Genomic DNA, 23,718 nt, shown 5'->3' on the forward strand with positions numbered 1-23,718 from the left:
TCCGCCATATTGGGTCCGCCATATTGGATCTGCCATTTTTTTAATTAAAAAATTTAGTCAATTGTTATGTAATTCAAGCTTTTGAATCCGAATCCACGGTCAGAATTTCGAAGCTAGCTCGCGTTTTTTCATTACGGCTCAAAATGTACTAAAAAAGTATGTTTTTTGAGATTAGAAAAAAAAACGAACCAATTTTTGAATGCTGACCTCGGATTCGGATTCAGCGACCAAAATACGTAAGAATTGACTATTCCGGTCCGCCGGACAGAAATTTCATTTTTTTTGTGGGGCTGTGTTATTATTTGCAAAAATAAGTTTAAAAAATCAATTACTTAATTAATCAATTATTCAATTTATAATAATTTATATTACAATGCTTATATTGGTTACCCGGGAAAAAAGATTATATATAATTATTTTATAAATATATATAATTATATAAATATATATAAAAATATATATAATATATATATAATTATTTTATAAATGTATATGATTACATGTTCGGCGTATCGCCTTGTTTATAGTATAGTCGTTAGTCTAGCCATTTTATGTTCATATAGTTGTATATGATTCATACTTAGTTGCATAAGTCATAAGATAGTTACCCCGTCGCATTTGTAATTCTCGCGCGAAACGTCGGCGGATCGCGAGCAGTCAAATCATGCGACTCACCTGTCGGTGCTGCCATCGCCCATCCGCCGACGAGAGCGACTCTCCCCCCCCCCCCGGAAAGGGAACAACTACTCGCCCGCGGCACATTTCAGGACCGCGGGCACTCATCGTTCAAAAGTCCGAGAGCACACTAGCCTCGAGCTCTCATCATCAAGTAGTCTTCCGGCCTCCAACGTCACGGAGCCGGGCAGAACGGACCGAAATCACCCCGCCGCGCCGCCTCGCTTAACCAGGAGTGTGCATTCTTCCTACTGCTTTTCTTTCTTGCCTGCTCTATTGCTTGCTCTCCATTGCTTGCTTGCTTGCTTGCTTGCACGTGCTTGCCGCCGCATGCCGAACGAGACGAGACCCACGGAGCGGCCACGAGTTCAGAAGACAGGACGAGGCCCGGCGGACTCACGGGGACGACGGCCGACACGGTGAGTCGCTTCGCTTTATTATTTCGCTGCATGCGCTTTTGCCTTCGCGAAAACAGATTGTGAGGGATCCGATTGTCCCTCTGGTCCTTCGAGTAAACGCATTAACCTTTCGCAAATCTTGCCTCCGGGGCGAAACAATCCCCGTTCACATATAATGCAATTATATATGAATTTTGTTTCTATATGATTATATATATATATATATATATATATATATATATATAATTATAGATAATAAGATTATATATAATATATGTAAATATATGAAAAGGTTTCGGGGATCGTCCGACAGTAAGTAAACAGAAGCACGTCTGCCGAGCGCGTCTGCTTATTTCCGAATCTATCTGCCGCTGTATCGCCCTGGGGCGAGTTTGTTACAGGTTTTCTGCAAGCGCAAAATTGCAATTTTAGTTGGAGATAGAAGGAAGCAGCAGAGGAATCGCAGGGAAGACGCTTTTTTGGAGTTTCTTATGCTAAGACTCCATAGACGCGGAAACGCCGTGCGGTAGAGTGCGTTGACCAATCAGAAGGCTGCCGCAAGTCGCCTGCGGCAAAATCAAAATTTGTGATTGGTCAACGCACTCTGCCGCACGGCGTTTCCGCGTCTATGGAGTCTTAGCATTAAGGTGCGAATTCATGGGACGCTCGTTTCAGCGTATCGCGTGATCACGTGATTTCGATTTGACGCTAGCGTCAAGCAAAGAAAGCTGGATTTTCTCAGCTTTAGCATCAAACCGTGGCTGTGGCCGTATGTGCTGGTATATACGTATTGCATCGTACCTGATCGTGCCTGATTCAAAATGGAACAAGATGTAAGTAATATATTATATTAGTTATTTATTTAATTTAAATTTTTATTTTTTATAAATGAATTTTTTTATTATTAAAGGCAAAATATAAAATGAGAATGCAGAGAAATATATACATCTCCTCCTTGATTTGGATAAAATTTCATATTATTGCATATTGTGATGTGTAGAATATGAAAATAATAATAAATATGTTATCCAATACTATAAAAAGAGTAATAAATTAAATGTTACTTTTTAAGGTTAGAAAGTTTATCAAAGAGAATCGGCATTATTGTATTTATTTAATGCAATTTCTATTTAATTATCCTATAAGTTTATGTTATAAGTTTATGTTATACATATATATACATATATATACATATATATATGTATATATACATATATATATATATATATATATATATATATATATTATATATATATGTAATATATATGTATAATAGTTTGTGTTATATGTTTAAATTCAGTTTGATAAATAGTTATTTTATTAAATAATAGTATATTATATTACAATGCTGTGCATCCTTTCATCATTCATCAATCAAGATATTCATCAAAGTTTGCAATATAAAGCTTTGTTTACATTGAGGAGATATACATTCTGCATATTTAAAGAATAAGTAACATATTTTTAAGTCTGTAAATATGTAATAAAAATATGTAAAATATATAATAAAAACGTTACATCTAATAAAAGAATTGATGAACAAATATATTATTTTTTATTTCTAGGATTGTGAACTTGTGCAAACATGTGGAGTATGCGAACAGATATGCGGTCAAAAGGATATTGCAGAGCATGGTTGCCTAGAAGGATACAGTTCTTATGCCGTTGATCCAAATACTTTATATTTTTATCCATTAGCAGGTGTGTGTGTGTGTAAAGTTTGGATGGAGAAGAAAAGATTATATTGTTTTTTTTACATATAGCATCTATTTTTCTTTCTATTGCACTTGTAGAAACATTATTTTTTCTTTTTTTTTTCACTGGAACCTATAATATAAAAAAGCTTTTTTTTTAATTATTGAAAATAATTTGATGTTTTAGCTGTATCTATTTGAATGCTTTCTGTGTCATTTTTATTATGCATTAAAGATGAGATTGAATCATCCTCAATGTTAAACAATATTATATTTATTGTTGTGAGGCGGAAGTCGCCGTGCCCAAATTGCGACACATAGCTGTCAGCGCACATCCCGAATATTGCCAAACTCACCTGAGGTGGCATTCCGGGTGTCGCAAGCGGCTTCCAGGTCGCTCACCCGGAAGCAAAAGCGCTGACAGCTAAGTCAGCATCGCGGAAGTAATACGCGAAGAGATAAAAAGCCCGCCCTTCCAAGAAGCGGCGGGCAGTCTAGAACGTAAGGCTAATCGCGCACGACCAACGCAACCTATCCAATTGTGAACGCCCGCGAGTCAGGGCAACGAAATCAGCGAAACTAGTGTATCAAGTTAAAAGGGTCTTTATTAAAATATCGTTGGACAAAAACTCTGGCAACGTTATTCCTCCTTTCCTCCCGGCGGATCCAAAGAACTCAGTGCCGACCCCTCGAATCAGAGGCACGGCACAACAATTGGTGGCAGCGGTGGGATCTGCCAACCGGACGGGAGGACGTCCTGCCAGATTGCGCCTGCGAAAGGGAACGGATCGTTAGACGGTGGTAAAATATCCCGGAGAGGAAAAGCCAGCCAGATCCCGAGTGCGTGAGACGACGGCAGTAGCCCCGCGTGTTATCAGCGACACCGGAGAGGCCCCGACCTACCGCACGGACTCGCCAGCCCGACGCAGCGACGCAGGGACGCAGCGAGCCAGCGAAGCAGCGCAGCAGGGACGCGGCGAAGCAGACAACGCAGAAGCAGTGAAGCGGCCCTGTCAGACTCAACGCGGCAGGAAGCGGTCACGATGCACTACGCGGCGGTACTGTAAGTCGACACTCCATTGTAAGCCGACACCGGCACGCGCGCCGCGACGAAAACGTTATATCTCTGCGTGCGTATCCCGCGATAGCGAACTGCGAGAGGAATTTTCGCGATTGCAGGCAATACAACCGCGAAGCGCCGAAAGATTTTTGCGTTTCAGAGCGCTAAAGTATAAGTGTCAATAGATGTCGGACGACTTGTCCCGGCATCCCCCTGTCAGCAACGCGTCATTCGTGTTAAGCGAGCGCGCGCAACGAGCCATCGAAAATAGTATCCGGAATCGTTTTCGCGCCACACGACTCGCGAACGACGACCTAGATCGCGTGCGAAGAAATTTAGACGCGCAACTCGACGACGCAAGCTCGCCGGTGCTCGAGTTACACCCTAACGTCATCGTAGAACGCGAATTTGAATTCTTAGACGCTAGTCTTTGCGACGCGAACAGAAACTCGCGAGATAGCATAGACCACACAAGCGGCGACGAACACGATAACGCACACAGACAGCCCCCGACCGACGGTGACGCACGATCGGACACCTCGGCCGATACTCAGAGCGAAAACGCAGGGAGAGGAGAATTCTCCCTGACGTCATACGAAAGCGATATATTCGACCCCGAGGAAGAGGATTATACCCCCCGGGCCGACAGAATGAGCCAGCCACGAGCTGCCGCGACCATCGCGCCGCGAGAGGACATATCCCCGGCGCAAATTAACGCGGAAATAGAGCGGCTTATGCCCGCGGAAAATGGGCAACCGCCCGAAGGCAATCAAAGTCGAGCCCCCGAGCCGACGCAAGTAAGCCCAGGAGCAATAAGCTCCGTGCTCAGCGATGTCCTACGCATGATGCGCGACATGCAGGAACGCATGGACCGTACAGAGGCCGCAGAGTTCGAGCGCTCTGTAGAAGTCCTGCGCGCAATCCGCGAGGTAAAGGAACGCGTGAGTCGAATGGAATCCGCCACATACGATCGCCCCGATGCGCGAGAACGACGCGTACGGATCAGCCAGGGCCCGCTGGACGTGACCTACGGACGGACGCACAGCGATGTCCGTAGTCAGCCAGGGCACCATCTCGGGTTCCTCAGCCTAAAGGAAGCCCGTAACATGATTCCCGAAATGAACGGAGAATCCCGAGAACGCGTTCGCGAATTTATTAATGCAAGCACTTACGCGATGAAGAATATACAGCCCGCGGACGAAACCATGCTCCTAGAAGCAATCTTGTGCACAAAGTTCAAGGGCAAGGCAATGACCGACTTCGACACGCGCGATATTCGCGACTTCGAGCAGCTAAAACGCGAACTCGAAACGGAATATCTCGGAAAGCGCGGCATGACCCATCTGCAGCTAGAATTCAACTCGCTAAAACAAAAAGCGGGAGAAAGCGCGCAGGAATTCGGGCGTCGAGTCGAGAAGCTCGCGAGAGAACTGTACGAGGCCATGGAAGAAGGCCAAGGGCACTCGCAAGAGCAGCAAAAGGCGATATTGGAAAGTATTAAAATGCAAGCTCTGCATAACTTCCAAATCGGGCTGCATGATGATATCAAGATGCTGGTCCGAGCACAGCGATATCCAAGCCTACAGGAGGCAATAACCGGCGCCAGTGCCGAGGAAAAAGTTAGAGGTCCCTTCCCGCGGAACGGACAAGCGGTAAACAGAAATCGATTTAATCAGGGAAACGCGCGAAATGCGGGAAACGCGACCGTGAAATGTTACAAATGTGGGAAGACCGACCATTACGGGCGAGATTGCCATGCGAGCCAACAAGCCAATAAATTCTCGCTGCCGCGAGCGAATAAGCCCGGTGGCATAAACATAATCGAGTGTACCTACTGCAAGAAAGCAGGGCACAAGCGCGACGAGTGCTGGTCGTTAAACGGGCGGCCGAAATCCGAGCGACCGCGCCGACCGAAACAGGAAAGTGCGGAAAAAGCACCAATAGGCACAGTAAGAAAAACCAAAGTGAGCGAATCTAGCGAGGACGCACCCTCCGACAGCAGTAGCGAGGAGGAAGAGAAGCCAAAAGGAAATAAGGCACGCGCCGCCGAGACATACCGAGTGTCTCAGGTAACGGAGGAGCACAAGACGGGCCCGCTAGATATCATAACACTGCCTATACAGGAAGCGGAACGAGGAGAAATGAATCTTCTATTAGATTCCGGAGCAACACTGACATTGATTAAAGTAGGCAACCTAAAAGGGAAAACAATGGTGCGAGAGGAGAAACTGGCATTAATCGGCGTAACAGGACACCAAATTCACACGCTAGGAAAAATAAAAGCGACCGTAGATCTCGGAAAAAAGAAAATACGTCACACAATGTACGTAGTAAAAGATGATTTCCCCATCGAATACGAAGGAATATTAGGAAACGACTTCCTAACTCAACATAAAGCCGATATCTCAAACACGTCAAAACAGTTGAAAATAGGGAAAGCCATTTTCAAGCTACGACCGTATCAAAAAATAAAGCTACCTCCCCGCAGTGAAACCATTGTAAAAGCCGTCACAGATCATAACCGGGTAGGCATAGTGAAAAGCGGTGAACCTGCTCCCGGAGTTTTCATCGGGCATTGCCTCGTAAAACCCGTCGAATTTACTTGCCCGGTCAGCATATTGAACGTGACGGACAAGCCGGTGGAGATCCTCACTCCACACGTAACGTTAGAAGACCTGCCGGCGGACGACGCCGCGAGCGTACTCACGTTACAGGCGAATGAAGAATACGAGACTGTCACAGAGCGACAAAAGAAAGTGCGCGACCAAGTACAGCTCGATCACCTAAACACAGAAGAACGAGAGGCAGTAGAAAAAATTTGCGATGAATTTTATGACGTTTTTTACCTAGACGGAGATAAACTAAGCGCCACTACAGCAATAAAACACGAAATAAATACACGACCCGATAGTGCGCCAGTAAATGTAAAGCCATACCGGTTACCCGAGAAACATAAGGCCGAAGTGAGAAAACAAATACGGAAAATGCTGGACGACGGCATAATTCGTCCGAGTACAAGCCAGTGGAACGCGCCAATAGTAGTTGTCGCCAAGAAACCTGACGCGTTCGGCAGAATAAAATTTCGCGTAGTGATCGACTTCAGAAAAATGAACGATCTCACCATGGGAGACTCCTTCCCTATGCCAAACATTACAGACATACTTGATCAGCTAGGCAATGCGAAATATTTTTCTGTGCTAGATTTAGCCTCGGGATATCACCAAATCCCGATGCATGAAGAACATAGCAGCAGAAAACGGCATTTTCGACTCCAGACGGACATTACGAGCACAACAGAATGCCATTCGGTCTAAAAAATGCACCAGCGGCCTTTCAGCGATTAATGTATGCGGTATTAGCCGGACTGTTAGGATTAAAATGTTTCGTGTATATCGATGACATCGTTATATACGGAGCATCGCTGACGGAGCACATTAAGCGGTTAATCGCAGTACTGCGCAGACTACGAAAATACAATCTTAAGTTACAACCGAACAAGTGCGCATTTTTACGAAAAGAGGTCATTTACCTAGGGCATGTGATATCCGAAGACGGAATATCGCCAGACCCGTCTAAGCTACAAGCAGTAAAAGAATTTCCGACCCCGAGAAGAGTGAAAGATATACAATCTTTTATCGGATTAGCCGGATATTACAGGAAATTTATCGAAAATTTCTCAAAGATAGCCAAGCCTCTAACAAAGCTCACAAAGAAAGGAGAAAAATTCAATTGGTCAATCGAACAACAGAACGCGTTTGATCTACTTAAAGAGAAATTAACGACAGCCCCGGTATTGAACTACCCTGACTTTAGCAAAGAGTTCTTGGTGACTACGACGCGTCAGATTACGCTATCGGAGCCGTGCTCTCACAAGGAACAGTAGGCCAAGACCGACCGATAGCGTACGCCAGCCGAGTATTATGCAAGGCAGAGCAAAATTATAATACCACAGAAAAAGAGCTATTAGCAATCGTCTGGGCGGTAAAACATTTCCGTCCCTATTTATATGGCGTTAGATTTAAAATCATAACCGATCACAAACCATTGATCTGGTTATTTAATGTAAACGACCCCGGCTCCAGACTAATAAGATGGAGGCTAAAACTAGAGGAATACGATTACGAATCGTACATAAAGCAGGAAAAAATAACGTGAATGCCGATGCATTGAGCCGAAATCCGATAGCCGAAACATCAGCGATAAATGTAACGCAACAGGACGACGACTCCCCGAGAGAGTACTCGGAGGAGGAAAAGCGGCAAATACTCTACGAGTATCATGACTCGCCTACGGGGGGGCACCAAGGAGTCACGCGAACACTAAACCGTATCCGATTACAGCACAGCTGGCGTGGAATTACGGCGTATGTAGAAGATTACATAAATAAATGCGAGTACTGCCAGAAGAACAAATTGAGTAGGAAGACGAAAATGCCAATGACTATTACAGATACGCCCGAGCGACCATTCGAAAAATGCGCGCTCGACATAGTAGGCCCACTAACAGTCACGAATAACGGAAATAAATACCTCCTCACGTTCCAAGACAATCTAACGAAGTTTAGCAAGGCAGTACCCGTAGAAAATCAGGAGGCAAATACAGTAGCAAAAGCCTTTGTAACGAAAGTAGTTCTAGAACACGGAATACCGGAGAAAATTCTCACGGACCAAGGAACAAATTTCACAAGCGAGATATTTAAGAACATGTGCAAGCTACTGAAAATTGAAAAAATACAGACAACAGCATATCATCCCGAGAGTAACGGAGCGCTGGAAAGATCGCATCGTACTCTGGCAGAGTACCTAAGACATTACATAAATAAGGACCAAACCGACTGGGATGAGTGGATACCCTACGCAATGTTCACGTATAATACGACGCCTCATACGACGACAGGACTCACACCGTTCGAACTTGTCTACGGACACCAAGCAAACCTACCGACAGCCCTAACAAGGCCCCCGAAACTAACATACTCGTACGAAGATTACGCGAAAGAATTACGAGAACGAATACGCGCCACGAATCAAGTCGCGAGAGAGCATACCAAAGAAGAGAAAGAAAAAGCAAAGCAGCAATTCGACAAAAAATGCAATAAGGAAACATTCAAAATAGGAGACAAGGTACTGTTACACGATGAAACAGTACGAAGGGGACGATCTAAAAAACTCGATTCGCAATGGGTAGGACCGTACGTGATCGTGGAAAAACACAGCGACGTAAACTACACCATTAAAGTAAAACGCAAGACGATACGCGTACATGCAAATAGGCTAAAAGCGTTCATCGAGGAATAAGGATCATGCGCAACAGAAAAGTAAGCAGAAAAAAAAAAATATATATATATATAGCATACATATAGTAGTAAGATTTACTCCTGGCGAGGACGAACCAGGACCACGTCCCTCTGTCCCGTTGCGGAGTGTAGCGTCACCCGCAACGGGGGGAAGGGCACCACAGTGCCAGGGCGGGCCACCTCATCGTAAGGAGGAGGAGGCGATGCACGCGCCTCGTCCCTCTCGCGCTCCCTCGCCTCGCGATCCGCAGCAGCCGCCGCCCGAAATGCCCTCCTCCAATATTCACGTTGGCAAGCGTCACAAAAGGAGGGTGTGAAGTGTTGAGTGCACCGAAAGCACCGCATACTTATTAAGACAGAGTAAAAAACCACTGAAAGGCACCCAACACTGCTCGAAAGTAGCAGCCAACTGACGCGAAATTGAGCAGAGAAATTATAAGAAGAAATCCGACACGGACAGACGTCAGCAAAACTTAGGACTTAGGACCGTTAAACGAAAACGAAATCCGAAAAAAAAAAAAAAAAATATATATATATATATATATACGCGATAGAAGCGACTCGTAAAAGTGGAAATCCGTGGACAGATATAGTCAGCAGAAAATGCGACGGAAAATAATACCAAGTCCAAAATAGTATTCCCGTTACAGGACGCCGATCATCGTCTTGCACCTAGCGGGCGAAATGTCATCCGAACCGATGCCCCCGTACGAGGTGACGTCATTTAGCGACGAACCAGGAATTTATTTTGAGAAAATCGGGACAATGCAACTACAAGAAAATACATGGAAATTGGCTATCCGAATCGAGGTAGCGGCGTTTGCAGTAAGATACCACCAGCTCCAACATTACCTCGGACGAATAAAAAATTTATGCGATCGCGTAAAGGACAATAACCGAGTCATATGTAATAACATACTCCGCATAACCGAGGACGACAATACGAAACTGACACAACTGATAATACGCCTGCAAACTATTTACAAAGTACCGACGAGCCGACGCGGACTGTTAGACGCGATAGGAACCATAAGTAAAACATTATTTGGAACGATGGACGCCGACGATGAGAAACACATACAAGAACAGTTAGAATTAATGCAAAACCAACAAAATGTCATGCGACACGCGGCGAAAAGTCAGATTAAAATTATAAACGCGACGTTAGGACACATGGAAGCGCTAGAGCAAACTATTAACAAAAACGAAAACTTGCTAGCGAATGTAACCAGACTAGTACAGGAACGAGTGTCGAATTTAGCGCACCGCGAGGAAATAGATGAACACCTGTTAGCAATAACTGCGATAATGAACAAATTAATAAACGATGTAGAAGACGTTTTAGCCTACCTCACCTACTCTAAGAGCGGAATAGTACTCGTACGACTACTCCCCCTCGAAAATATTATAACCGAATTGAGAGAAGCGACAACTCACCTATCCCAGAGAGCTCACTTTCCTTTTAAAATACAAACCGAAAATTGGAATAAAATTTAGGAGTTTATGGAAATAAATGCTTACTACGATAACCCCAACGTATACACAATCCTGACCTTCCCTATTGTCACATATCCAAAGTACGAAATTATAAGAATAAACCCCCTGCCGGTACACGACCGTAAAAAATATATTTGTAATACCGAAAACCACGTACGACCTACTAGCTATTGATAAAGAAAACCGAAATTATGTAACACTAAAAGAAGATGATTTGAATAAATGTAAACACTCCGGCACAACGTTTGTATGTGACACGAACCACCCGGTATACTTCATAACGCCGCATGCACCCTGCGAGGTGCAGATATATATAAGAGCGGAAGAAGACAATTGCGAGCGTCGCCACATTCTCTCAACCGTAACATTCTGGATAACCTTAGCGGAGTCACAGGCATGGTTGTTTTCCACACCGTACAAACAGAGTATAACTATTCAATGCAACAATCAAGGAGAACATAAAATCGACATTAATCGAACGGGAAGAATCAAATTAACTGACAATTGCAAGCTAACCACGACAGACTTGACTCTACGAACGAAAAAAACGAGACCACACGACGCACGTGCAAATGCACCTACCACAATTTAACTTAACCTTTAAACAAGTAACTACAGATACCAAAATCAACAACGAAATAGCGACAGAATTAAAAATAGAACCGGTAATCAAAAACCCCGGGGAACTAACAAAATTAAGCCTAAACCTAAACGAGATAAATCAGAAGTAGAAAACAGCCAAGCCGGTTTCTTATCAAATAAATACATAATGTACCCCGTAGGATCCCTATCTTTAATCATAATAATAACAGGGATCATAGTCGCGATAACATGGATAGCGAGAAGGAAAACGAACAAGAGTACGCGACGCGACTTCCTCACACAACGAAAATCATAACAAGGTAATAATAATAACGAAAAAAAAAAAAAAAAAAATTCCTTTTAACACATGTCAATAAATGCGAAAAACTTCAATTTGAAATCTCAGTTTTTCTTTTCCCCAGGGGGAAGGGATGTTGTGAGGCGGAAGTCGCCGTGCCCGAATTGCGACACATAGCTGTCAGCATTTATGTTAGACAATGTGCTGTAATGTTTGTAATTATAATTACTCAAAAATTTTAATATATGATTAATATGATGTTTTTTATTTTCTTTCTATATTTACTGAAACAAATATTAATATTTTTAATATTTTTTAGATGATGGCACTACGATTGTGAGACGAAGCAATATAAATAACGTGGAACAATTAGTAGATGAGCCGTTTTATAATAACTGTGGAAGTAAGTAAAAAAAACAATCTTAAATATAGAGAGATCATCTTTCTAAAAATAATTTTTTTAGATAATATTGTACACATATCCCAAAAAGGAAAACGAAAAGTTTCTGGACAAGTAAAACAAATATCTAACAAACGTTCAAAATTAAATGATAGCGCAGGAAACAAATTAAATTTTGATGATGTGGAATTCTTAATTCTTGAAGTAGAAAAACGCCCACCATTGTGGGATTATTCTTTACCTTTGCTACAACGCAAATCTACAATAAAACAACGGTTGTGGTCAGAAATAGCTTTGGCATTAAATGGTGAGTATAAAAATAATATGAAAAATATTTAAACAAAATAATAAATTTATATTCTTTGTAGGTAAAATAAGTGCAGAAGAAACGCAAAAAAAGTTCAAATCATTGCATGATACGTTTCGCAAAATCATACAATCAGAACAACGAATGAGTGGATCTGCTAGGAAGGACACAATCCAAAAATGGCCTCATTATCATTCAATGAGTTTCCTTAAAGACTCTTGTCTTCAAAAAATGTAAGCATAAATATTTAAAAAAGACCAAAACCCGTGATTGAAAACGTCTTGACATTTAATCTGACCAAACCCAATGGTCGATTTGTCACGACACTAATAGCCAAACGTTGTCGACTATAAAAATAGATTTTTCGTTAATCAACTATTGGCGGAACAAACATATACTTTTCTATAAGTAATTTAAATTTATTAAATAATTATATGACATATGTATATATTATTTGATTAATTCTAAATAATATTACAGCACGGTGTCTAATATAAATAATGATGATTCAAACTTATCGTTAATGGATGATGAAGATAATGCAGAAAGCATCCGAACAGGTACAGTTGTTGAACCATGTCAAATTATTATATTAAAATAATTAAGATTAAAAAAAATATTTTTTTATATTCTAGATTCTAGTAAAGGAAAAAAGAAGAAAACAAATGATGGGTCGACAGATGCGATAGAGAGAATTGCGGACGCTATTTGTCAAGAAAAGAATATAACCTTACCTCCACCACCAGAACCTGACGAAATAGATTCTTTTTTAAGTTTAGTGGGATTTAGATTACAGAAAATGCCACCAAAGACTAGATTAGAAATAATGCAAAACATATTACAATTAACGTATGAAAGAATTATCCAAGAAAACGTTTATGAATAATATTTTACGTAAAAAGCAACATACAATAAGGTTTTTTTTTCCGAAAAGCAATTCAAATCTACATAACGTGCATTACTCGAATATAAGAATATTTTATTTTTTGTTTTATGGTCAATGTTTATTATTAAATAATATATTTACATTTAGTAAATATATTATTTAATAATAATATATTTATGAAAACATTTATGAATAATATTTTATATAAAAAGCAACATACAATAAAATTTTTTTTTTGAAAAGCAATTCAAATTTGTATAATGTGCATTATTTCAATATAAGAATATTTTATTTTTTATTTTATGGTCAATGTTTATTATTAAATAATATATTTACATTTAGTAATCTTTAAAATGTTTGAATAATATTTAAATGTTTCTAAATAAACTAAGTTGAATAACTGGTTATCAGAGGTTTTATTTCATTCCACCCAATGTTTACATTTTTTAAATATTTATCACAATTATTAATTTTTACATTTTTATTTAAAAAATACAGTGTTATAATAAGAAAAAATAAATCATAGAAAATGTTATTATAAATCTAATATTTAGAACGTTATAATCATGGATTTTTTAACGTAATGTATCCTGTATAAAATATTTATAATTAAACATTATTAAATTGCCATGGTATAACGCCTTCAGTATTGAAATAATTGCAAAAGTTCTCACGAATTTCGATTGCGTTTCGTGTACTATTATTATTACCACATGTAGTAATATCTCTTAACGCGCTAATTTCGATGTCTTCTCTCCAAGAACCAGCAACAAACCCATCAGGTCTATCTTGATCAACAAGTGTGTCATCAACATATTGGTTTACTCCGATATCTTGAATACGAAGAAAGTTGTGCAGACATACAATAGCTTGTACAATTTTCATGGATTTTTCAACCGTACAAATAATTGGTCGTTTTAAAATTCTCCAACGGCTGACCAAAATACCAAAAGTATTTTCAATCGTTCTTCTGGCTCGACTAAGACGGTAATTAAAAATGGTTCGTTCTTGATTTAAAACGCCTTTTCCAGGATATGGCCGAAGTAAGTATTCTGTTAACTGAAATGCTTCGTCTCCTACAAGCACGTAAGGTAAAGGTGGCCCATTTATTGTAAGAGATGCTGGTTTTGGCAAATTCATTTCACGATTGTTGAATTTGTGACCTATTATAGAATCTCTAAAGATTCCACCGTCACTGCGTCGGCCATAACCTCCGATGTCAACAAAGGTGAAAATATAATCTGCACTGCAAATTCCAAGTAATACGATGCTATGGCTATGTTTGTAATTAAAATATGCAGAACCTGCATTATCTGGGCACTGAAAATAATTTTCAAGAATTTATATAATTTATCCTTACTTTATACATATATTATTTTTACATATGTATAATATACCTGAAGAAGAACATGTTTCCCATCGATTGCTCCAATACAATGGTTAAAATTCCATTTTGTCTCGAAGTCACCAGCAATGTTTAGCCAATTATCTGCATTCAAACAAGAGGGAAGTACTTCCTTCTGCAGACAATTCCAAATAGCATCACATGTCTCTTCAATGATGTTACTCGCAGTTGTTAATCCAATAAGGTATTGATATGACATAGATATCATCGAATCACCAGAAGCTAGAAACCTAATCAATATAAAAAATTCCAATTTAATATTTATAGAAAAAAAAATTATGTACAGATAAGATAAATGAAAAAGTATAATAAAATCAATTCTATATAATAAAATCAATTCTATAACCTTATTACTAACCTTAATGTCAAACATAGTCGTTCTGCTGCAGATATAGGCTCACGAATCACTCTTTGCTTCATAATAAATGGTGCTATTAAAATTAGTAACTCTTCAAATTGTGTAGGAGTCATCCGAAAATAATTCCTGAATCGTGCTTCTTCCAAAATAATAACAGGAAAGATTGGGTGGTAAAATCCATGATTGTATCGTTCTATGAATATTGGATTTACCCAATAACGTTTCCTACGATAATTTCTTCTTTTCTGTTTGTGTAATTCGTTTATCAGAACTGTTGCTAAAAGCTGTTTCTTGCGTTGATTTTGTTCTGATATTTTTTTTGCACACTCGTGTAACCACATATCATATTTCTTTCTAAATGACATGATTAATTCATACGGTGATTACGGTGGTTATATACTGATGCTATAATTTCAGAGTCAGACACTTTTCATGAGTCTTTCACAATGTAGCGTCAACTTTAGTCACGTGACCCACTTTGACGCTAAAATGAGCGTCAACTGACGCCCGGTGAAAAGGCACCTTTATGCTGAGATAACCTTGGAGGTTAGGGAACAAAAAGGGAAACCAGTTGTCGGGTTCGCAAACCTACCAAAAAGCGAACACTAACGGCCCAGGGGTGCCTCTGATATAGAGAGGTGAGAGACTCAAGCTACGACTATAAAGCGAACAGTGAAGGGGGAGCTACCGAGCGGTCAAAGACAGAGACCTATTAATGAGCAATACAGGGAGAAAGCACGGAAAGGCAAAAGGAATCAAAAAGAAAGGAAGGCCGATCAACGCAATACATCTTGGAAGGCAAAGGACTAACAGTGAATCGAGTATTGAATCGTTTAAGAGGAAGAGGGAAGAAGAGGAAGATAGGATAAGAACAGAGAATGAACTACTCGAAAAGTTTGAAAAATCAAGAACAGTGGGCAGATCACCTCCAAATAAGAGAACAGGAATAACATCAGGAGCAGGTTTAATGTGCCGCATTGGCTAGCGGAACGAGACAGTAGACAGACAGAGTCGGCAAGAAAGAGAGGTATCATGCCGGCGGCGCGGAAGAGATCAGGATAGAGAGAAGCAGCGAGTCGAGGGAAGCGGTGGATGCGATAGATTGATTGAGTAACAGGGGTAAGTTTGGTAGGAAGAAATGGTGGACAGAAGAATATGAAATGAACGACGACGAGAAAAGAAAGAAGAACGTGATTATAAGGATCGAGAAAAAGAGATAGAGGAGAAAGGAATTAAATTGGAAAAAGGTGAAGGAATTGTTTTCGGAAAAATTAAAGGTAAAGGTAGAGGTGAAAGAGGTAAACGTGATAGGTCAGAAAGGAGAATGGGTGACGATAACAGTAAAGATGGGAAGTGAACAGAATAAGTGGAGGGTATTAGACGCAAGGAGAAAAGAAGGGAACAGGTTAAGGGTGAAAGTGGATGAGGATAAATTGGTGGAGACGAGAATAAGAGAAAGAGAGAAGAGAAAGAAAGAGAAAAGAAAGGAGAGAGGAGGAAAGCGGGAGACCAAAGAAGTCCACGGAGGACGAGATTGCGAGAAGGATGGAGGAGAATCTGTTAATGGACACAGAAAAAGACGATAGAAAGAAAAAAGAGTAAGAGGAATGTAGGATAGAAGAAGAGAGGCAGGGAGATAGAGAGAGAAGCGTTAAAGGAGAAGGAGGGGAGGAAGAGAAGGAAATAAGTTTGTAGGATTAACGTTAGGCCTCCATGTAAACGTTTGGCCACCATGTAACGGCCTAACTTTATCGTCGAACGCGGACTAATTCGCCGGATCAGGAATTTGACTAAAAGGCCCAGAGACAATAATCAATCGTAAGGTACAATAGAAAGCTTTATTCAATTCGATAATTACAGACCATGCGGAACGCGGGTTGATAGCTGGACGCGGTATTTACATAAATCGGTAGTGCATGTGCACTCGGCGCGGTATACGAGATAACGAGGGGACGCGGTTTTACAGCTGGACGCGGTATTTACATAGATCGGTAGTGCATGTGCACTCGGCGCGGTATACGAGATAACGAGGGGACGCGGGTTTACAGCTGGACGCGGTATTTACATAGATCGGTAGTGCATGCGCACTCGGCGCGGTATACGAGACAATAACGGAATGCGACTTTACAGAGAATAGTGAAACGCGGTATATTACAATGCTCGGTGTTGCCCGTACATTCGGGCGGTAAAACGAAGGCGGGCTTACACTACTCGAGGGACGCGGTGTTTTACCGGGGTGCGTGTGCACCTGGTGCTGTATACCGGCAAGGCTGAGACCGTGGGCGGGAACGCGCTATATGCAACGGAGAATTGCGGGATCCCGGGGTTACGGTCGCGAGAACCCTCGCTTCGAGGCCGACCACGCTCGACCTCGTTGTGCCGTGGCCGTCGGGAGTAAGTGCGATGGAGTTCGGGGACACCTGAGAACGCTCAGTCAAGGCTCATACTCTGGACCTCGTTTTGTGTGTCGCCTGGGGATTTGGAGGGTAGGCTTCGTCAGGAGCAGCGGAATGCCGTGGTAGAGACGAAGTGCCGTCTCGCCGAGCGCGCCGGCTTATATATCGCTCGGCGCGGCGAGTTCGGCAGGAGGGAGGCCGATCGTCAGGCGAATCGCGCGGTGGTGGGAGCGGCGCGATCCCGCCCGCTCGTCTTCGGCGGGGATCGGCTCCCGCCGGCGCTTGTCGGCGTCGTGCGGGAAGGCACTGGTGCGGCGGGTTCCCCGCGCACACGGTGCGTTTTGAACGTTTAAAAAAGATGTGGGCGCACCGCGCCCTGTCCTCGCCCGACGGATGATCGGTCGGGCGGCATTCGGCGGGTGGTCGCCGGGGACAATGCCTTAGCGTGAGGGGCGCATCGTTACACCATCCCTCCCCTTAGATGTGCCTGAATCGAGAGGCACAGTGTCCGGCTGGTTGGAGGTGCCGGTCGGTCGGGTGGTCTCTTATGCTGGCGGTTTCCGGGACTTGTCTTTTACCCAACGGACGGAGCCGTCCCCGTTGAACCGTATGTGCCAGCGCCGGTTCCCGATCGTATGTTTGTATTGCCTGGAGACATGGCACGAAAAATGGGCACCTCTATGATTACCTCGGGCTCGACCTGCACCGGGATCGAGGGCGATGGTATCGGCCCCATCACTCTTGCCGGTTGGAGCGTCGGCCGCGGTCGTCGGAAGGTCTCGGCCAGTAGTCGTGGGCGCCGTGGCGGCGGCGGTGGCGGGCCAGAAGCCAGGCCCGCTTCGCCCGATTTGACGCATCGAATCGCTGGATGATCGTGCCAATCCTCGGCACGGTTTTCGGCGGGATTGGTTTGGCCGGTGGCGGCAGTGGCGGTGCCGTCTCGGGCTCGCCCCGGTAAAGGGTGGCCCACCCTTGCCCAATCCCGGGGTTGGCCGGATCGTACTCCTCGTCGTCCTCGCCGAGGATCTTGGCTATCTCCGTGAGAATGTCTCACTCTTGCGTTGCTGTTTCGTCCGTCATGGTTGCGGTCGTTCTGACGATCGGCTTGCTCCTGCCTCGGTACGCCGGGTATCCTATTGCTTGTTTTCATTTTTCGGCGGTTAACAATGTTTGGGTCGCGGTCGGTCGCGTAAATACAGTTCGTTCGTCGGCGTTCTTGTCTCGGCGCGCGTTTTCCGGCCGCGTACGTTTGAACGGCGGCGACGGTCGGTGCGAGCGCGTCCCCCCCACCGAAGTCCGGGCCAGGTACGTCGGGTGGTGTGTCGGCCGGGGCGCGCTTGAGGTCCTGCACGTGTATATGCCGATACCATTTCCCCGAGCGGCTACGGAGGTCCACGATGACGAGTGAATAATGCGGCGTATTTCTAGCGAACCAATAAATTTTGGCGCGAGCTTGGCGTTAAACGCCGCTTCTTTGTTGGAGAGCGGGCGGTCGCGCTTCTATACCCATTCCCCGATACGCGGTCTCCATTCCCGGCGGCGGAGATTATAGTGTTTTTCTTGGTGCTGGAACGCGCGGGCCAGCTGGATTTTCACTAGTTCGTAAGCTTTGGCTAACCGGCGATGCATGTGGGTCAGCGGCGTTGGTTCGTCGAGCGGCGCATCCTCCCCGGGGCGGCGTAACTCGCGGCCGTGATTTAAAAACGCGGGCGTGTAGCCCGTCGCGTCGTGGGTCGCGGTATTATAGGCGAACTGGAGTTCTGGCAGGTGTTCGTCCCAAACTTTGTTTTTTCGCGTACTGCGCGATCATGGTCTTGATCACGCGGTTGGTGCGTTCCACGGGGTTGCAATGGGGCGCGTACGCCGGCGTAAAGCGGTGGCGGATTCTACAGTCGGCGAGGAGTTTAGCGAGCTGCCGGGATTTTAATTGCGTGCCATTGTCCGACAGGATTTCGTCTGGGCATCCGTGTCGGAGGATAATGGTTTCTGTTACGTGTTTTACGATGGCCGGCGCGGTGGCCCGTCGTAATGGCCGGAGCTCGACCCACTTCGTAAAGCGGTCCTGAATGTTAAGGAGCCAGATATGGCCGGCGGCGGATCGCGGGAGCGGGCCGACGAGGTCGAGGGTGACCTGTTGCCACGGATGGCCGAGCGCGGTCGGGTGTAATTGTCCGGCGGGCTTCTCTTGCGCGACCTTATGGGCGAGGCACGTCGGGCACTCGCGGACGTAACGGGCGATGTCGCGGAACATTCCGGACCAATAATATCTGTGCATGATTCTCGCGATGGTTTTTGCTATTCCGAGGTGGCCGGCGGTCGGTGCGTCGTAATACTGTTCGAGGAGCGGTCCTCGCTGGTCTTTCGGTACGCATTCTTTCCACTGTTCGGCTGCTGGGGTGTCTTTGAAATCAAGGCTGTGGAGCACGTGCTTCCACAGCCGGCCTTGGTCGATCCTGAAATCAGGCACTTCGTGGGGCGTAGTTTTGGCCGCGTGCCACATGCGCGTATGCCATGGGCACTTAGCTTTCGTGACGCCGAGGATTTCGGGTTGTCGGGATAACGCGTCGGCTACCATGTTGAGCGCCCCTTTTCGGTATTTGATCTCGAAGTCGTATTGTTGTAACTCAAACGACCATCGTCCCAACTGGTCGGACAGGGACTCTAGCTTTTGTAGCCATTTCAGCGACTGGAAATCGGTGATCACCGTGAATCGGTAACCCTCGAGGTAGCCGCGCATCCGTCGGATTCCCCAGACTACTGCCAGACACTCCAGTTTGGTCGCGCTATAATTCCGCTCGGCGTTATTTAACGTACGGCTGGCGTAAGCGATCACGCGCTCGCCCTCGGGGAAGTATTACGTCAGTACGGCCCCAAGGCCGTTGGTGCTGGCGTCGGTTTGAAGATGGAACTGTCGCGAAAAATTCGGACACGCGAGGACGGGCGCGGTCGTCAGGACGGTTTTGAGGGTTGTGAACGCGTTTTGCTCGGCGTCCCCCCAATTCCACCGGGCTTGCTTCCGGGTCAAAGCGGTGAGCGGCGCGGCGAGAGTCGCGAAATCCTTGATAAAGCGGCGGTACCATGATGCGATCCTTAGGAACTGTCGGATCTGGCGGACGTTTTGCGGCGCGGGCCAGTTTGCAATGGCGCTGACTTTGTCCGGGTCGGTTCGGAGACCGTCGCGGTCGACGATGTGGCCGAGGTACTTAATCTGATCGGCGCAAAATCGGCACTTCTCGGGGTTAATGCGGAGGTTGGCCTCCCGGAGACGGCGGAAAACTTCGCGCATAATGCAGAGGTGTTCGTCAAACGTTTCGCTAATAATGACGATGTGGTCTAAGTAAACGGCACGTGCGGTTCCAGGTCCGGGACTAAGATCGTATCGAGCAGGCGTTGGAATGTGGCCGGTGCCGAATGCAGCCCGAACGGCATCACTTTAAATTGCATTAGTCCCTTGCCGGGGACGGTGAAGGCGGTCACGGGTCGGCTCTCTGGCGCGAGTGGCACTTGCCAGTAGCCGTTTTTTAAATCAAGGGTGGACAAGTAGCGACCCCCCCACAGCTTGTTCAACGTCGCGGTGATGTGAGGCAGCGGATACGCGTTTTTCTCGGTGATTTCGTTAACCCGGCGGAAGTCAATGCAGAAGCGAGGTCCTTTGCCGTCCTTTTTCCGCACTATAACAACTCGCGAGCTCCACGCGCTATGCGACGGTTCGATAATGCCGTCGTGGAGCATCTTGTCGACTTCCGCGTCGATGATCGCCTGCAAGGCGGGGTTTCGCGGCCGGTAGCGTTGTTTAATTGGTCGGTCGGTCTTGACGCGTATCACATGCTGCCCGCGGTCGGTGGGGCCTTGCACGGTCTCGAACTTCGCGAGTTCGACGGCCAGGAAGCGGCGGAGGCGTTCCTCCTTTGTCATTGCGCCCTTCTCGGATGCGTGTTCGACGGCGGCGGTTTGCGTATCGGGCGCGCGTCTGCTCTTCGATATGCTCAAATTCCTCCACCAGGCGCAGGATGTCTCGCGTGCGTGTCACGGCGTCGCGTCGGATGTACATTTGATAACGCGGATACATATTATCATAGAGCGCGTCAATTTGCTCTTCTTCCGCGAATCCAGTGGCCCGTCGCATCATTGTCAGCATGTCCGTCGCGAACTTTCAATACGGCTCGTCCGGTTTTTGTTAGCGGCCTAACTTTATCGTAGGTGTAACGATGCGCCCCTCACGCTAAGGCATCGTCCCCGGCCACCACCCGCCGGATGCCGCCCGACCGATCATCCGTCGGGCAAGAATAGGGCGCGGTGCGCCTACATTTTTTTAAACGTTCAAAACGCACCGGGTGCGCGGGGAACCCGCCGCACCGGTGCCTTCCCGCACGACGCCGACGAGCGCCGACGGGAGCCGATCCCCGCCGAAGACGAGCGCGCGGGATTGCGCCGCTCCCACCACCTCGCGATTCGCCTGACGATTGGCCTCCCTCCTGCCGAACTCGCCGCGCCGAGCGATATATAAGCCGGCGCGCTCGGCGAGACGGCACTTCGTCTTTACCACGGCATTCCGCTGCTCCTGACGAAGCCTACCCTCCAGATCCCAAGGCGACACACAAAACGAGGTCCAGAGTATGAACCTCGACTGAGCGTTCTCAGGTGTCCCCGAACTCCATCGCACTTACTCCCGACGGCCACGGCACAACGAGGTCGAGCGTGCTCGGCCTCGTAGCGAGGGTTCTCGCGACCGTAACCCCGGGATCCCGCAATCCTCCGTTGCATATAGCGCGTTCCCGCCCACGGTCGCAGCCTTGCCGGAATACAGCACCAGGTGCACACACGCACCCCGGTAAGCACCGCGTCTCTCGAGTAGTGTAAGCTCGCCTTCGTTTTACCGTCCGAATGTACGGGCAACACCGAGCATTGTAATATACCACGTTTCACTATTCTCTGTAAAGTCGCGTTCCGTTATTATCTCGTCTACCGCGCCGAGTGCACATGCACTACCGATCTACTAGGTGCGCAACTAAGTTTCCGGGTTTTTTTTATCAATAAATACAAAAAATGGTTTATTCAAAGTATCGTCCCTCGCTAGCTATACATTTTCGCCATCTCTCTGGCAATACATGAATACCGCGACGATAAAACGACGCGTCTTTGGACCGAAACCATTTATCCAACCAATTTTGCACTTCTTCGAAATTGGTCAAGTGTAGCCCAGCCAAGCCATGCGCCATCGACCGGAACAAGTGCTAATCGGAAGGCGCCAGGTCTGGCGAATACGGCGGGTGCGGTAGCAGATCCTATTTCAGCGTTTTGATGGTGTCCTGGACGCAAATGCTGTTTATTTGGCACAAAACTCGACATCTCCGTTGTTAGAAAAAATATTTTTGCGTTGCGATATGTGTTGGTATAACGACTGGTTATTGTTAACAGATGTCCAAGCTATAACTTCAGACAACTTCAAACATGTAAGTCGAGTACATGTGTTATTGGTGCCATTTATGTGTGAAACCCGGAAACTTAGTTGCGCACCTAATATGTAAATACCGCGTCCAGCTGTAAAACCGCGTCCCCTCGTTATCTCGTATACCGCGCCGAGTGCACAAGCACTACCGATTTATGGAATTCCAGCGTCCAGCTGTAAAACCGCCTCCGTTATTATCTCGTATACCGCGCCGAGTGCACATGCACTACCGATCTATGTAAATACCGCGTCCAGCTGTAAAACCGCGTCCCCTCGTTATCTCGTATACCGCGCCGAGTGCACAGGCACTACCGATTTATATAACTCCCGCGCCCTGCTGTAAAGCCGCGTCCGTTGTTACCTCGTACACCGCGCCGAGTGCACATGTACTACCGATCTATGTAAATACCGCGTCCAGCTATCAACCTGCGTTCCGCATGGTCTGTAATTATCGAATTGAATAAAGCTTTCTATTGTACCTTACGATTGATTATTGTCTCTGGGCCTTTCAGTCGAACTCCTGATCCGGCGAATTAGTCCGCGTTCTACGATAAAGTTAGGCCGTTACAAAGAAAGAAGGAAGGCGTCGAACACGAGGAGGGAGAGAATAGGAGAGAGAAGGGAAGAGCAGCGATTGGAAGGAGGGAGTCACACAAAACGCCATTCGAAACGGAACGATGGAGAGCGAGTAGAGTAGATTAAATTGGAGTAGATGAGATGGTTAGAAAATAATAAACGGACATTGAATGTGTTTGTAAAGGGTTAGGTACGTCCCTGCAAAACGCCATGTGTGTTGGATATAGCAGAATATTATATAAATTTGCTTGTAAAGATTTTTGGGAACGTTTTTACTGAAAAAAGGACGCCTTTCCAACCCCGGAAGAAGAGAGAAATAAAAATAATTGATTGATATATGTAAACATATGTAATCTGTGACGTGACATTTGTCGCGTCCGCCGCCCAGACGGTAGCTCGGCCGAGGGGAAGGTCCGGGATGGCGCCTCGACTCGGGTCGAG

The 23,718-nt window shown here is 45.5% G+C and overlaps 3 protein-coding genes across 3 annotated transcripts in view; 1 reads left to right on the forward strand and 2 right to left on the reverse strand.

Moving 5' to 3' along the window:
- The window catches only part of LOC139816067 (uncharacterized), a 233,700-nt gene that overhangs the window by 153,477 nt on the left and 56,505 nt on the right, over window positions 1-23,718 (reverse strand). The gene's annotated exons all lie outside the window — the stretch shown is intronic.
- Window positions 10,177-13,305, forward strand: LOC139816271 (uncharacterized). Its single transcript, XM_071783682.1, has 6 exons — window positions 10,177-10,261; window positions 11,820-11,903; window positions 11,965-12,207; window positions 12,269-12,440; window positions 12,688-12,767; window positions 12,843-13,305. The coding sequence occupies exons 1-6, from the start codon at window positions 10,177-10,179 to the stop codon at window positions 13,091-13,093; spliced, it is 915 nt and encodes a 304-aa protein (XP_071639783.1). The 3' UTR covers window positions 13,094-13,305.
- Window positions 13,688-15,256, reverse strand: LOC139815722 (uncharacterized). The gene is made up of 3 exons (XM_071782819.1): window positions 14,857-15,256; window positions 14,491-14,728; window positions 13,688-14,413 (listed from the first exon to the last, which is right to left on the reverse strand). Exons 1-3 carry the CDS (start codon window positions 15,219-15,221, stop codon window positions 13,703-13,705), a joined length of 1,314 nt encoding a protein of 437 aa, XP_071638920.1. The 5' UTR covers window positions 15,222-15,256; the 3' UTR covers window positions 13,688-13,702.

This window comes from Temnothorax longispinosus, chromosome 7 (assembly GCF_030848805.1).
Source record: "Temnothorax longispinosus isolate EJ_2023e chromosome 7, Tlon_JGU_v1, whole genome shotgun sequence".
In the NCBI taxonomy this organism is placed as follows: Eukaryota; Metazoa; Arthropoda; class Insecta; order Hymenoptera; family Formicidae; genus Temnothorax; species Temnothorax longispinosus.

Bases quoted from the DNA above. Each gene is read 5' to 3' on its own strand.
- LOC139816271 (XM_071783682.1), top strand. From the start codon at position 10,177: ATGGACGCCGACGATGAGAAACACATACAAGAACAGTTAGAATTAATG. The intron at 12,208-12,268 runs GTGAGTATAAAA...TATTCTTTGTAG, and splicing joins AATAGCTTTGGCATTAAATG to GTAAAATAAGTGCAGAAGAA. The intron at 12,441-12,687 runs GTAAGCATAAAT...ATAATATTACAG, and splicing joins GACTCTTGTCTTCAAAAAAT to CACGGTGTCTAATATAAATA.
- LOC139815722 (XM_071782819.1), bottom strand. From the start codon at position 15,221: ATGTCATTTAGAAAGAAATATGATATGTGGTTACACGAGTGTGCAAAA. The intron at 14,729-14,856 runs GTTAGTAATAAG...TATATTGATTAG, and splicing joins CGACTATGTTTGACATTAAG to GTTTCTAGCTTCTGGTGATT. The intron at 14,414-14,490 runs GTATATTATACA...AATTATTTTCAG, and splicing joins GGAAACATGTTCTTCTTCAG to TGCCCAGATAATGCAGGTTC.